At 51.1% G+C, this 12,786-nt stretch overlaps 1 protein-coding gene across 10 annotated transcripts in view; it reads right to left on the bottom strand.

Moving 5' to 3' along the window:
* Positions 1-3,708: 3,708 nt before the first annotated feature.
* The window catches only part of GAS7 (growth arrest specific 7), a 299,071-nt gene continuing 289,993 nt past the window's right edge, over positions 3,709-12,786 (bottom strand). For all 10 annotated transcript variants that reach the window (XM_030922603.1, XM_030922610.1, XM_030922613.1 and 7 more), the window contains 2 exons: positions 11,401-11,499; positions 3,709-10,424 (listed from right to left, as the gene is read on the bottom strand). In XM_030922603.1, the coding sequence (XP_030778463.1) occupies positions 10,311-10,424; positions 11,401-11,499 (213 nt within the window). In that variant the 3' untranslated portion in view covers positions 3,709-10,310. The remainder of the gene's footprint in view (positions 10,425-11,400; positions 11,500-12,786) is intronic.

The following is a 12,786-nucleotide window of genomic DNA, read 5'->3' as shown; positions in this document are numbered from 1 at the left end:
TTTTTTTTTTTTTTTTTTTTTTTTTTTTTTTTAAAAAAAGACAGAGTCTCTCTCTGTTGCCCAGGCCGGAGTACAGTTGCGCAATCTTGGCTCACTGCAATCTCCGCCTCTTGGTTTCAAGCAATTCTCCTGTCTCAGTCCCCTGAGAATCTGGGACTACAGGTGTCTGTCACTAAGCCCAGCTAATTTTTTTTTTTTTTGTATTTTTAGTAGAATTGAGGTTTCACCATATTGGTCAGGCTGGTCTCGCAAACTCCTGACCTCAGGTGATCCGCCTGCCTTGCATCTCAAAGTGTAAAGTAGGGATTTTAGCCTACTTACTAACAGGCTAGTGGCAGCAGAAGGTAGGTCCCTGCTGCTGGGAGAAAGCCACCTCCCAGGCCCACTTGATATCACTCTGGAAGGAGCGAGAGGTTCAGGCACCGAGGGGCAGACTCATCTCTCCCAGCTACTCTGCACGCTACAGTTTCAGAGACATCTCAGGAAACCTGCATGTTGGGGGATGTGTATGAACTTTCTAATTTTTTTCCATCACTTTGTGAGGTTTTTTTTGTTTTTTGTTTTGTTTTGTTTTGTTTTGTTTTTTTGAGACAGAGCCTCGTTCTGTTGCCCAGGCTGGAGTGCAGTGGCACGATCTTGGCTCACTGCAACCTCCACCTCCCAGGTTCAAGCGATTCTCCTGCCTCAGTCTCCTGAGTAGCTGGGATTACAGGCACTCACCACCATGCCCGGCTAATTTTTGTATTTTTAGCAGAGATGGGATTTCACCATGTTGGTGAGGCTGGTCTCGATCTCCTGACCTCATGATCTGCCTGCCTCAGCCTCCCAAAGTGCTGGGATTACAGGCGTGAGCCACTGCGCCCAGCGATAATATTACTTCTGAATAGGAGTATCTAGGTTTTCACCATCCTATAGTGTGCATTTATTCTCAAGAGCAGTTAGAAACAGGACAGTCACCAGCCTTCAAACAAACAAACGAACCAAGCAAGCCCAAGCCACACCTTGGAATCGCATTCACTTCCAGAGCTTTCTTGCAGCCCTGAGGCAGCCCTGGGGATGGAGGGAGAGTGAGGTCAGAGGCCTCGGCCCCTTGCTCTGAGCCACTAGTAGGAGGCGACTAGAAGTGCCTCCTGGATCACAGCCCTGTCCACATCAAGCCTGCAGCAGATGAGGCGAGGCCAGTGTTACAGGTGAGACGTAGGGCCTCCCAAAGGCACGTCGCCAGCCTAGGGTCACATGGTTGCTAAATGGCAATGCCAGGAGGAAGGAAAGTCCAGGTATGCCAGGCTGTCTGTTTAGGCTTCCTTTGTCTACATCACAGGAGGCCTGAGCCTAGAGGACAAGTAGGTGAGGGTGTGGGGTTGCCATGGCAATGAAAGAGGCCCTGGGCGAGGCAGAAGGCAGCCAGAGCCCTCCAAGTCTCTGCTGTCCTCTCCAGGCACAAGGAGGAAGGAGCTGGACCCAGGTCGGAAGCAGCCTGGTACAGTCCACATTCTCCAGGTTGCTGTGCCCAGGAGGGGCCTCAGGGGATCGCAGGCAGCTGTGTTGATGCTCAGAGCAAGGGGTCATGACCTGGAGGTTTGTTTGAAAACCTGCATAAACATGTTCTATCAGAGGAAGAGCTTATGCTCCTTAGCCAAACAAGCTGTTGGAGATGATGTATTGTGAGACGATTTGTTAAGTCTGAGCTGGGGCCATAAGCTCTCCCAAACCCCAAAGACTTCTCTAGAGGAGAAGGCTTCATCTCCAGGCAGAGGATCCCAGTTTGCATCTCGCTCTCCTCGCTGCACTGAAAGATGCTTCCCAGAAGCTGGCCCTATCCCCTCAAGCAGGAGCTCCATCTCGGCTGTTAGCTGGGACCCAGACCCCACCCTTTCCCCATTGCTCGACCTTGCCTTTTATGAGCTGAAGACCAAGATGACCCTCCTGCCCTCTGACTTGGAGCCAGCACCTGCAGAGAAGTCTGCATTGAGAGGGAAAAGGGGGTATGGAGAAGGTGGCGGGGGAGACAGAGAATGGGGAAGGACCCTCCTCCCACAGCTGTCCCCATGGCAGAAAGTGACAATCCATCACTTTGATGACTTGGATTGAGGTTCTTGGCATAATTCTCAGTGTTTCTCTTTCAGTCACAACCCTCTCCAATCTATCAAGAAATTATCTTGACTCTACCTTCAAGGTGCAGCCAGAACCAGACCATTCTTCTTGCCTCCTTTGCACCTGCCTCAGGCAGGCAGCGTCACCTCTGCCTCCTAATAGCTCTTCCTGCTTCTGCTCTTGTCCCCTTACAGCCCCGCAGTGAGCCCCATAGCCATGAAATCAGGTCATGCACGATGCCTGCCCACTTCTCCCCGTCAAAGCCAAAAGCCTGCAACAGGCAGCACTGGCCCTCAATCCACCATTTCTTGCAGGTGCCCTTTGGCACCCCCAAGAAGGGACGAAAAGGGGTGGGTGCCCTTTGTCTCTCTGCTAAGTCATCAGAGGTAAAATCATCACCAATCCCAAGAGCCTGGGGGGAATGCTGAGACAGTCGTTCGAAGAACGTGGCAGCCCTCCACATTCCTCATCTGCTCCTCCCTCCTCACTCCCTCCACTCCAGCCAGGCTGGCCTCATCTGCTCTTCCCTCCTCACTCCCTCCACTCCAGCCAGGCTGGCCTCAGAAACATGAGCATCTCTTCTGCTTGGAACATTCTCCTCCGGTGACCTTCTAGGGTCCCTCCCAGGTCTCCTTGTCTTTGATCAAATATCACCTTCTCAGTGAGGCCACTCAAATGACCCTATTGAATACTGCAACATAGCCACCCTCACCCTGTCCTGTTTTTCTTTTCCACAACACTTAACACCGTTCACACCCACATCACAGAACGTAGTAGGTCTATTGTTTTTGTCTGCTAGAATGTCAGCTCCCTGAGAGCAGGACTCTCCCTGATGTGTTCCCAGGACCTAGAGCAGTCTCTGGTATATACCAGATGCTCAGTAATTACTGAATGAATAAATGGATGGGGCTGAACTTGGTGACTCACGCATATAATCCCAAGACTCTGGGAGGCCGAGGCGGACGGCTCACCTAAGGTCAGAAGTTCGAGACCAGCTCGGCCAACATGGCGAAACCCTCTCTACTAAAAATACAAAAATTAGCCGGTCAAGGTGAGGCACGCCTGTAGTCCCAGCTACTCAGGAGGCTGAGGCAGGAGAATCACTTGAACCCGGGAGGCGGAGGTTGCAGTGAGCTGAGATAACGCCACCACACTCCAGCCTAGGTGATAGAACAAGACTCTGTCTCAAAAAAAAAAAAAAAAAAAAAAAAAAAAAAAATATATATATATATATATATATATATATATGAACGGATGGATGGATGAGAAAAGAAATAGCCAAGAGCTCTAGAGACGGGAGGGAAGCAGAGGGCTGGAACCCACAGAGACAGGAAGTCACCAGGGGGAGGGGCCTGAGGCCAGGAGCATAGCATCCATTTGGGCGCCAGTGTCCAGATGCCCTTTGTCTCCCACTAAGTCATTGGAGGTGAAATCACCACCAATCTCAAGAGCCTGGGAGGAATGCCAAGACAGGTCACATGAAGAATGTGGCAGCCTTCCAGGAAAGAGGGTCGCCTAGGGGGACCCAGTGTCTCTGGACAGTTTATTTTACATGGGATGAATCTAAGCATCTCGAGGATACACACGGAGCCAAGAAGAAAAAACGAGATGGGATTTAACTTCCTGAAAACTCTTTATAATAATGCAGGACAACTGTATATAGCAAACGCCTTCAAAATTTAAACTCTTTAAACATTTAATTCTTCAGCATTAATACACACAAATGCGGTAACAGGGGTTGGAGGGGGGCGGGGGCAGGTGGGTTACAGCCTCCACTGGGATCAGGGTTTCAACAGTGTTACTTATAAATTATATTACATCAATTTTATTTACTGATCTAGGCAGCCAGAGGGTGGAAAGATATACAATGTGGAGGACACACATTCATACCGGGGTGAGAAGTGCTGGCGGGAGACACAGCTCTTTAACATGAAAAATGTATAAAGTATTTAGCAAAAGTTACAGAAAACAGATCAAACAAGCAAGTTTATTTTGTTAGAAAATTCCACTCTCATAGGGTTTGCCGATGTGCTCGTGTCTGTGAAGGGGTTATCTCTGCCCGTCTCCTTCTTAAGGGAAGGGAAGGGATGCTAAGTTGGGGCCCCTGTCACCAAGGATGGCTGGCGTCCCTCTGAATGTCTGTCCCTGGGTCCACACAGCTGCCTGGAACCCACGACTCCCGACAGCCCGTCTAATGCAGGTGATGCTGGAAGGGAGGTATCCCCACTTGACAGATGAGTGCATGGAAGTCCCGACGGGGGATGTGACTTAACTTCAGGTTATGGGACAAAGGAGGCAGCAGAGCAGGGCCAGTCCTGTGCCCTTCCCCTGCATAGCAGGCTTTCCCTCTAGGTCTCCAAGTCACCCCACCCTGAGAGAGCACCCACGTGCCCTTACCTCTTTACATTCCACTGCAATCTCACTAAAGTTTCCCTCAAACACCAAGGAACAGTCCCGAACACCACACGCTATCTCCAAAGGCCATCACCCCAAGCTCACGTCACCCCCAGAGACACCTCCCAGCAAAGCCTCCTGACAGCCATGTCCCGGCATTTAGAACGTGGGGAGAAGCAAACTGGTTTTTGCTGTCTGATTCTCGCTCTAACCTGCTGCAACGGGAATTGCTTCTTCACCTCCAGGAAAGCCTCAACAGAAATACTCCTGAGAGGGAGACAAGAGTCCTCCCTGGCAAAATTCCACCCAGCAGAGTCCTGGCAGCCTCCTTGGCTCCCTACCTTGAGGACCCGGGGGGTCAGGCTTCCTGGCCCTAATCTTCACCTGCTCTGGTTCCAGAAATGTCTCCGGTTCCCATAGAGAGGTACCCAACTGGTCTCGGGGCTCACCTTTCACTGAGCAGGGGGCATGAACAAGACCTAGCTTAGAGGATTGTTTACCTCGGGGGTCACACTCAGCCCGGTCTGGCCTTAGCTGGATGTGGTTCTGTCCCTGCCACCACATACCACCATCCAGTGGGGTGCAGGCACAGGCCAGGCTCTGTGACCACCAGCGGAGCAAGGCTCCAGCTGTGACAAAGACTCCATCCTCACACCTGTCCTGGTTCCTGGGGAGTGGACTCCAGAACATACTATCAAAGATTGGTGAAGGAGACCCAAACGGTCATTACTTGCACTTTCTTTGGGAGAAACTATCTCATTCTTAACAGCACATAAAACTCTTAATTTTAGCTATTGGAAAAGTGCCAAGGCGTCTCTCTCTCTCTCTCACCAGGACTTGAGGCAATTCTATGCACGACTGTGCAGATGAGAGCCAGAGACAGCATGAACACGTGTACAGGGTACATCATTGGAAACGAGAAGGGGAAGAGGTACATGCAGTTGCCGGTGGCCTGAGACACTCATCTAGAACACACACCCTCAGCTTGCAGATGAAGCAACAGATCCAGGAAAGCATCATGATAAGCCCCAGGGCCAGCCCCAGCCTTCTTGTCCATGCTGTTGCTGCTCGCCTTTCAAAGCCCCCAATGCCCAATACACGCCAAGGACCATGTGACACTGAAGCCCGGGTCCCAGAAGGGAGCAGATCTACTGGCTGAGATGCAGGCTTCAGGTTGCAGCAGACGTGAGCAGCAATTGAGCACCCATCCATCCCTTCCCCTCCCATCCCTGGCTTCTTTCTGCACTACCAAAAACCTACCACGAGCCAAAAAGGTGAAGGTGAGCTCTAAGAACAGCTTGTGGGCACAGCTGGCATTTGGAGGAGGAGCCTGGGGAGCTGAAGGAAGCAGCAAGCTGGAAGTGGTCGTGCAAACAAGTTGAAGACCCTGGGCCAAGAACTTCCAGGGCAAACGGCTCAGTGTAAAAATAAAGAAGCAGAGTAGTGCATCCATGCAATGAAATACTTCCTGGCAACGAGAAGGAACAAACCACACAAACATCGTGAATGACTCAAAAGCATTAAGCTGAGGGAAAGATGCCAGACTCAAAAGGCTACATCAGTGTGACTCCATTTATATGACATTCTAGAAAAGGCAAAATTATAGGATCAGATAATCAATCAGGGTTGCCAGGAAAAGAGGGCAGGAGGAGGGAATTTTTTGGAGTGATAAAAACAGGTTGATCTTGGTGATGGTCACAAGACAGTAAATTTGTCAAAATTCACAGAACTGTATATTTCCAAAGGGTGAATTTTACTGGATATCAATCATACCTCAACAAACCTGGGAAAAGGTGGTGGCGATGGGCCTTGTAGGGATGGAAGGATTATGGGGATAAGACGATATCCAGGCTATGTGGGCGGGCAGCCGATCTGTACCCCACTTAACATGAGAAGTACTCTCTCCTACCTACACAAGGAGTACATCTCTAGCCTTCTGTCTAAACGTTCCTTGTCAAGACTACCTGCAGCTGGAAGTAAAATCACCTAAACAAGCCAAGGTCTCTCATGTCCTTCGAATTTCATGGCTTGTATTTCCAAAAGGGACTTTGGCTCAGCCCAGATTTTTATGCATCCATCCACTCATCTAGTAATTGATTGGTTTTCACATGGGGTAAGGAAACAAACCCCTGGTTGGTGAATTCGTTGGTACACTGTTGCGGTATGCCTGGCTGTTTATCAACCCTGACCAGCGGAGCACTGCCTCCCACCGCAGAAATTCTCCTTGGCCAACAGGGCGCTGAGTGGAGGTAGAAAGGAGGCCCAGGATGGTCCCACTGACAGAATCTCAGGGCCACCGTCTCCACAGTCCAAGTGGCCCATGTGTTGCCACTGATGGAAAGCACTAGAAATAATAGAGGGTAACAAGTGGCTCTTCCTGGAGGTTCTCATGGCAACCAACTTGGAACACCATTTGGCTTAAGGATTTTTTTTTTTCTTTTTAAATCAGGCTTTCACAAACAGATCTTGTGCATCAGTCCTCTTGGGTGGAGGCAGGTAGAAGGGGCTGACTTGTTCTCAGAAACGGAATGGAGGTTCTCAAGAATAGCCCAGACTCACCTACTTTGAATAAACCCAGCTAAGTCCTCACCTAAGCACCAAGACATAAACAAAACAAAACAACAACCCAGATAGCGTGCTTGCCACTCCAAAGTGTGGTCTTTCATTTTCTCAGTTGCATCCTAATCTTGATTTCAACCAGAAAGGGGCCCCTGTTCATACGCACAGGGGTCTGGACTGTCAACTCCAGCCCTGCTCTTAAATCACTGGCCATTTCACAGCCTCACTGGGTACCCTTGGGCTTCAGTTTCCTATTTGTAAAGTTATTTATTTTTAATTTTTTTGAGATGGAGTCTTGCTCTGTTGCCCAAGCTGGAGTGCAGTGGCACGATCTCGGCTCACTGCAACCTCCACCTACCAGGTTCAAGCAATTCTCCTGCCTCAGCCTCCCGAGTAGTTGGGACTACAGGTACGCACCACCACGCCTGGGCAATTTTTTGTATTTTTAGCAGAGATGGGATTTCACCGTGTTAGCCAGGGTGGTCTCGATCTCCTGACTTCGTGAACCGTCCACCTCAGCCTCCCAAAGTGCTGGGATTACAGGCATGAGCCACCGTGCCCAGCCCTTATTTGTAAAGAGTTATTTAAAGCAAACAAAGAAATTTCTGAAATTCGAGTTGGATATGGGCCGTGAGGGTCTGGTGACCAGGTGATTAAAATCTTGTTGCTGTCTACCTTCCATCCAATAGGTAAATGCCTCATGACGGTAGTTTATATTTATAATAAAGAATCCCAGAGGGTTAAGTGTGGAGAGCGCACAATGCTCTTATTATACTCTTCCCTGTCAACATGGAGAATAGAGGGGAGCGGAGGAATGCCCATCTTACAACTACAGCGCCACTTCTCAGCATGCCTGGCTTGTCTTGAGCATTTGCTGAGCAAATGAATGTAGATTAATCAGCGCGACAGACTTACCTCTGAAAACTTAAATTCTGCAGAGTACCTATATATGAATGCCAAGGTTGCTGACCTGTAAGGCCCCTGAAAACGAGAGATCATGGGTTTCCCTGATGACAGGGCCATATGGTGTCCTCAGATTAGATCGTAGCCCAATGGCTTTAACTTGCTTGATGAATGAATTAACAGGGGGAAGAAAGAAAGGAAGTACGTGAAGGGGGTAAAGAGAAGGAGGGGATGAGGGGGAAAGAGTGACCTCCAAAAATGGACTGGCCCAAACTGGGCCAACTTGAGCTACCCTGGAAGACGCAAGAGGGCTCACTCTAACCCAGGGATGAACAGAGGACTCTGGAATCCTCAGATGGAAATGGAAGAGTCAATGAGCCATATTGTACTCAAAATACCTTGTTAATAACAAGGCTATTGGCTTTGAATGTTTGGAAATCATCCACAAAGTAGTTTACTAAGCCACAAAGCAATTACCACTAGCACCCATTTTTCATAAAGAAACCAAGAAATAATATTCTAAAATTGGTAGCTGGTGTCATGACCCAACCTCAGAGCTGGACTGAGTGGTTCTGAATCCCATGGACAGATCCTACCAGGAGGTCTTCATGTTGGTGAAGCCCTTTGCGTCAGCCTTTTTGGTTGCCATGCTTCAAGAACAAGAGAAAAGTAACAATGTTTGGTTTACTTTAGTATATTAGGCATTTTTCTAATGTGAACTATAAGAAAGCAATTCTCATTCAATGATAGAGGCGCCAACAAATTAGAGATTAGTAAGTCATCGGTTTCTAGCACATTAAGACTGAAAGACCAGTAAGTTGTGCTTCTTGAATTCTGCCCTCACTGCAGATGTGCAGGTCAAACCCAAAGTGGTCAATGGCAAAGAAGGAGAAAGATGGATTTTCAGGGTACAGGTTCCCGACTAGAATCTGTCCCTCGCTCATGCTTCTCCCGGCCCTTGGGGCTGAGTCTTTAGACTGACATGGTGGAAAATGTGTTCGCTGTGGTAGAGAAAGTAATGAGCTGGACCAAACAGCAGCACTGAAAGCTTCCCAAGTCACACTCAGATCAGACTTTTCCAGGGATTGGAAGATGGAGAGAGGGAAAAAAGGTGCCGTCACCAAGTGAGGGTTTGGTGCAGGGCTCTGGAACGTCCAGAAGGAGCTGGAAGCAAAGGTGGTGGGACACTGTATTAAAGGCAACAACCCAGTGTGGCCACAAGAGAGTCTGCTATGCCTGTCCAGTGCCCACCAGTGACAGAAAACCATACAAGGGACAGCAGTCCCAGCCCTGCCATATACAAGAAGACAGAGCCATCTGGGGGATGACAAAGACTTGCCCTAACCCATCTCCCATGTAGGACTGACCCGGCCCCATTAAGAGCCTGTGGTGGGCAGCCTGGGAGAGTGGGGGCCAGGGCAGCCCAAAGGTGCAGAGGGCAAAGTGGCGGACAGGCCCCAGCTTGCTGGCCTCTGAGACGAGCTGGTTTGTTTCCATCCCTGAAGCCTTTGGATGAGCTGGATGAGGTCTTGATAACTGAGAACTTTGGAAAGCTTCCTCTAATGAGACTGGGAAGGGGTGGCAGGGTGGGGGCAGGGGCTTCCCCGAGGAAGCAGCTGGGGGAAGGATGGATTGGCATTTCCAGAGGAGACTTTACAGACGGCGCCTGATCTCATAGGACACATGACGCGGCGCCCGATTTGGGGCTAATTTGCCAAATGAGGTAGTTCCATCCTGACCTCTCCAGGCATGGTGGGTCTGGGAAGACAGGAGCCAAGCCTTCCTCCTAAAACCCCTGGTGATGAACAGTGGCTGAGCAAGCCAGATGTGGACTCCCAGAATGCAATGGGAAAAAAATAAAGAAGGAGGGCTGCAAAGGATTCTGGGTGCGGCTGTGAGCTGAATGGCACCTTCTACCCATGATTCTGATCCTGACACCTGGCTTAGAGACAGAGACCTCCCTCCCCTGATCCTCCAAAGCCCTGGAGACAAGGGAGCCAGCTGGAGGAAGAGCCTTGGGGCTTCCAGGGCACAAGCATGTGACAGTGACCCCTACAAAACTCAGCAGGGACCACAAAGTTCCAGCCTCCGTTTGTTTCAGAGCGGCAAGCACAGCACGGAAATCGGGGGGTCTTCAGCCTCAGAGACAAGGGCAGGGCTGTGGGTCTGTCTTCTGGGCCTGGGAATACGGGGGAGCCCCCAGCTAAGCCGTCCGAGTCACCCTGCTGGAATCACCAGCTCTCTGCCCTCTCCTCAGTGGCCCAGGAGAGAGGGTGGGGGGCATCCACTCAGCATGGGCCCCATGATGGGAGCCCAGTCCCCCTCCCCAGCAGGACCCCCCCGAAGCTGCACAGGCCCATCTAGATCTCCATGTCCACAGGGCGTATGCTGCCCGTCTTGTGCTCTCTGACCCACAGCTCCCTGTCTTTGGCCGGGTCCACTTTTCGAAGCAGTTGATCCACGGGCTCAACTGTCTGCAAGAGACAGAGAAAACGCGACGTCAGAGGCAGCAGCCAAGCTGGGGAGATCTCCTCAGAGACATGCTGTCCTCGCCTTAGTGTCTCTCAGAGCAGCCTCTCTAGAGGGCTCCAGGGCCCCAGGGGAGGCCCATCTGAGGGACAGCCCATGAAGAGGGCTGTGAACGGGGAAGCCCAGAATGCAGCCTGACCCTGCTTCTCACCCTGCAGACTCCAGGCCTGGATGAGAGGCCAGGAGGGCCTGAAAGGTTGTCTTTCTCCCTTTTACCCCACATTCACCACCAGAGAACAGGACAAATAAAACTTCAGCTTTAGGTATTCTGAATATTTCTAGAAGTCGTTTTTTTTTGTTTTTTTTTTTCGGTTTTGTGTTTTAAGAAATTTAATAGGCCGGGCGCGGTGGCTCAAGCCTGTAATCCCAGCACTCTGGGAGGCCGAGACGGGCAGATCACGAGGTCAGGAGATCGAGACCATCCCGGCTCACACGGTGAAACCCCGTCTCTACTAAAAAATACAAAAAACTAGCCAGGCGAAGTGGCGGGCGCCTGTAGTCCCAGCTACTCGGGAGGCTGAGGCAGGAGAATGGCATAAACCCAGGAGGCAGAGCTTGCAGTGAGCTGAGATCCGGAACTGCACTCCAGCCTGGGCGACAGAGCGAGACTCTGTCAAAAAAAAAAAAAAAAAAAGAAAGAAATTTAATAATGTTTTCAGCTACTATAACTGTTACGAGCTTCTTTCTCGGGGTAACAGCTCACAGGCGAGTCCACTTCACATGCCAGGGTCGGATTCACACGGGCGTCCAGGACAATGCTGACAGGCCCAGCCCACGAGGCCACACCCAGGCCACAGCACCTATCCACTGCCCGCCTTTAGGACAGATTCACTTGCAGCAGCCACTTGGCCACGGCCTAGCACCAGGCGGCTCTCCCCAGGCTCCATGTCGCCCAGGAGTCCTGCTGGGCTGGAAACTCACGCTTTGGTTGAACATGTCTGTTTCATGCCGCAGCTGCGTGTACTGGCACAGGTGCTGCCGGATCATCTCTACCCTCTCCACCTCCAGCCGCTCTAGCTCCTGCCGAGAAAGCAAAAGCCGGAGAACTCTGAGCACGTCCCCTCCACTTGGGGGTCCTCCCACCAAGACGACAAAACGCAAGTCACTGGCTGTGGATATCCTGCCCCATCTGACTCTCTGGGGTCTGATGAGGAGCGTGCCCCGTTATCTCGGGTGAAGGTGAAGCTGAGGACAGCAGCAGCTGCTGTTTTACTTCCTGAAAAGCCTGCTCTGCCAGGCACCGTGCTGATGGCTTTCCGTGCATTCCTTAACTGTCCTTGTTACAATTTTAAGAGATCGTTTCTGTTATGATCCCCATTCTCCAAGCAAGGGAACTAACACCTAGAGAGGCAGCAACACGGCTCACCCAAAGCGACACGGAATGATGGGGGAGACAGGATTTAAACCAGAGTCCATCCGGCTGTTACTCATGGCACCGCACCCATGCAGCCCTAGCCCTGGTGCCCTGATGGGGTGCAGCAAGGGGACACATGTGGGAGCTCCATGCCACACATTCCTGGGACCTTGTCCCTGGGCCTCTGCTGAGCAGCCTCCCTTCCTCTGCCCACGCCTAGTGCTGCGGCCGCAATAGAGACCAGTCCAGGGAGGCAGACGGGGCTGCATGTGGCGCAGCTTTTGTCAAAGGGGAGAGGGGAAGGGGTTTGTTCTCTGGTTTCTAGATGGTTTTGTGTCTTTGGAATCTAGGGGATCAGGCTGTTATTCTGCATACAACTAGGTCACTGCCCAGGTGATTAACCGGAAAAGGGGGGTAAAGCAGGGGGCTTAATTAGGAGATTAACCAGGAGGAAAACTAGGCCACTGTCCCTAGTGGAGGCCTCTAATCTGCTCTGGTGGGCTGACACCTGGGGAAGGCAGCTGGTTAGTCCTGTGCTGGATGGACAGGGGTGGCTTTAGACAGTGGGATGATCCGATGAGCACCTGGCATGATGCCTCCTGTCCCATCTGGCCCAAGCACCAGCCACACTTCGCTGTCCACTCAGGCAGGTGCTGATCGATAAAGGGATGCTGCCCCTTTACAGGAAATACTCAGGAAAGCATCATCGGCCCTGCTGCCTGTAGTTCACCCTTGGTCAGAGGCCTCCCCCGACCCCCTGTGTAGCGCCAACCTCACCCATCCATCCACTTTGCAAGGATCTCCTATCAAGGACCTGCATCTCGTGTGTGTGTGTGTGTGGGGGGGGGGGTCCTCTCTTCCTATAGCTTGGCTATTTTTCCTAAAGAGGCCATTGTCCACTTAGTTGAGGAGAGTTCTCAGTTGACCCTGACCTCTCAGGGGACAGCCCAAGA

This window comes from Rhinopithecus roxellana, chromosome 19 (assembly GCF_007565055.1).
Source record: "Rhinopithecus roxellana isolate Shanxi Qingling chromosome 19, ASM756505v1, whole genome shotgun sequence".
Lineage (NCBI taxonomy): Eukaryota > Metazoa > Chordata > Mammalia > Primates > Cercopithecidae > Rhinopithecus > Rhinopithecus roxellana.
This window is presented reverse-complemented; position numbering and strand designations above follow the sequence as displayed.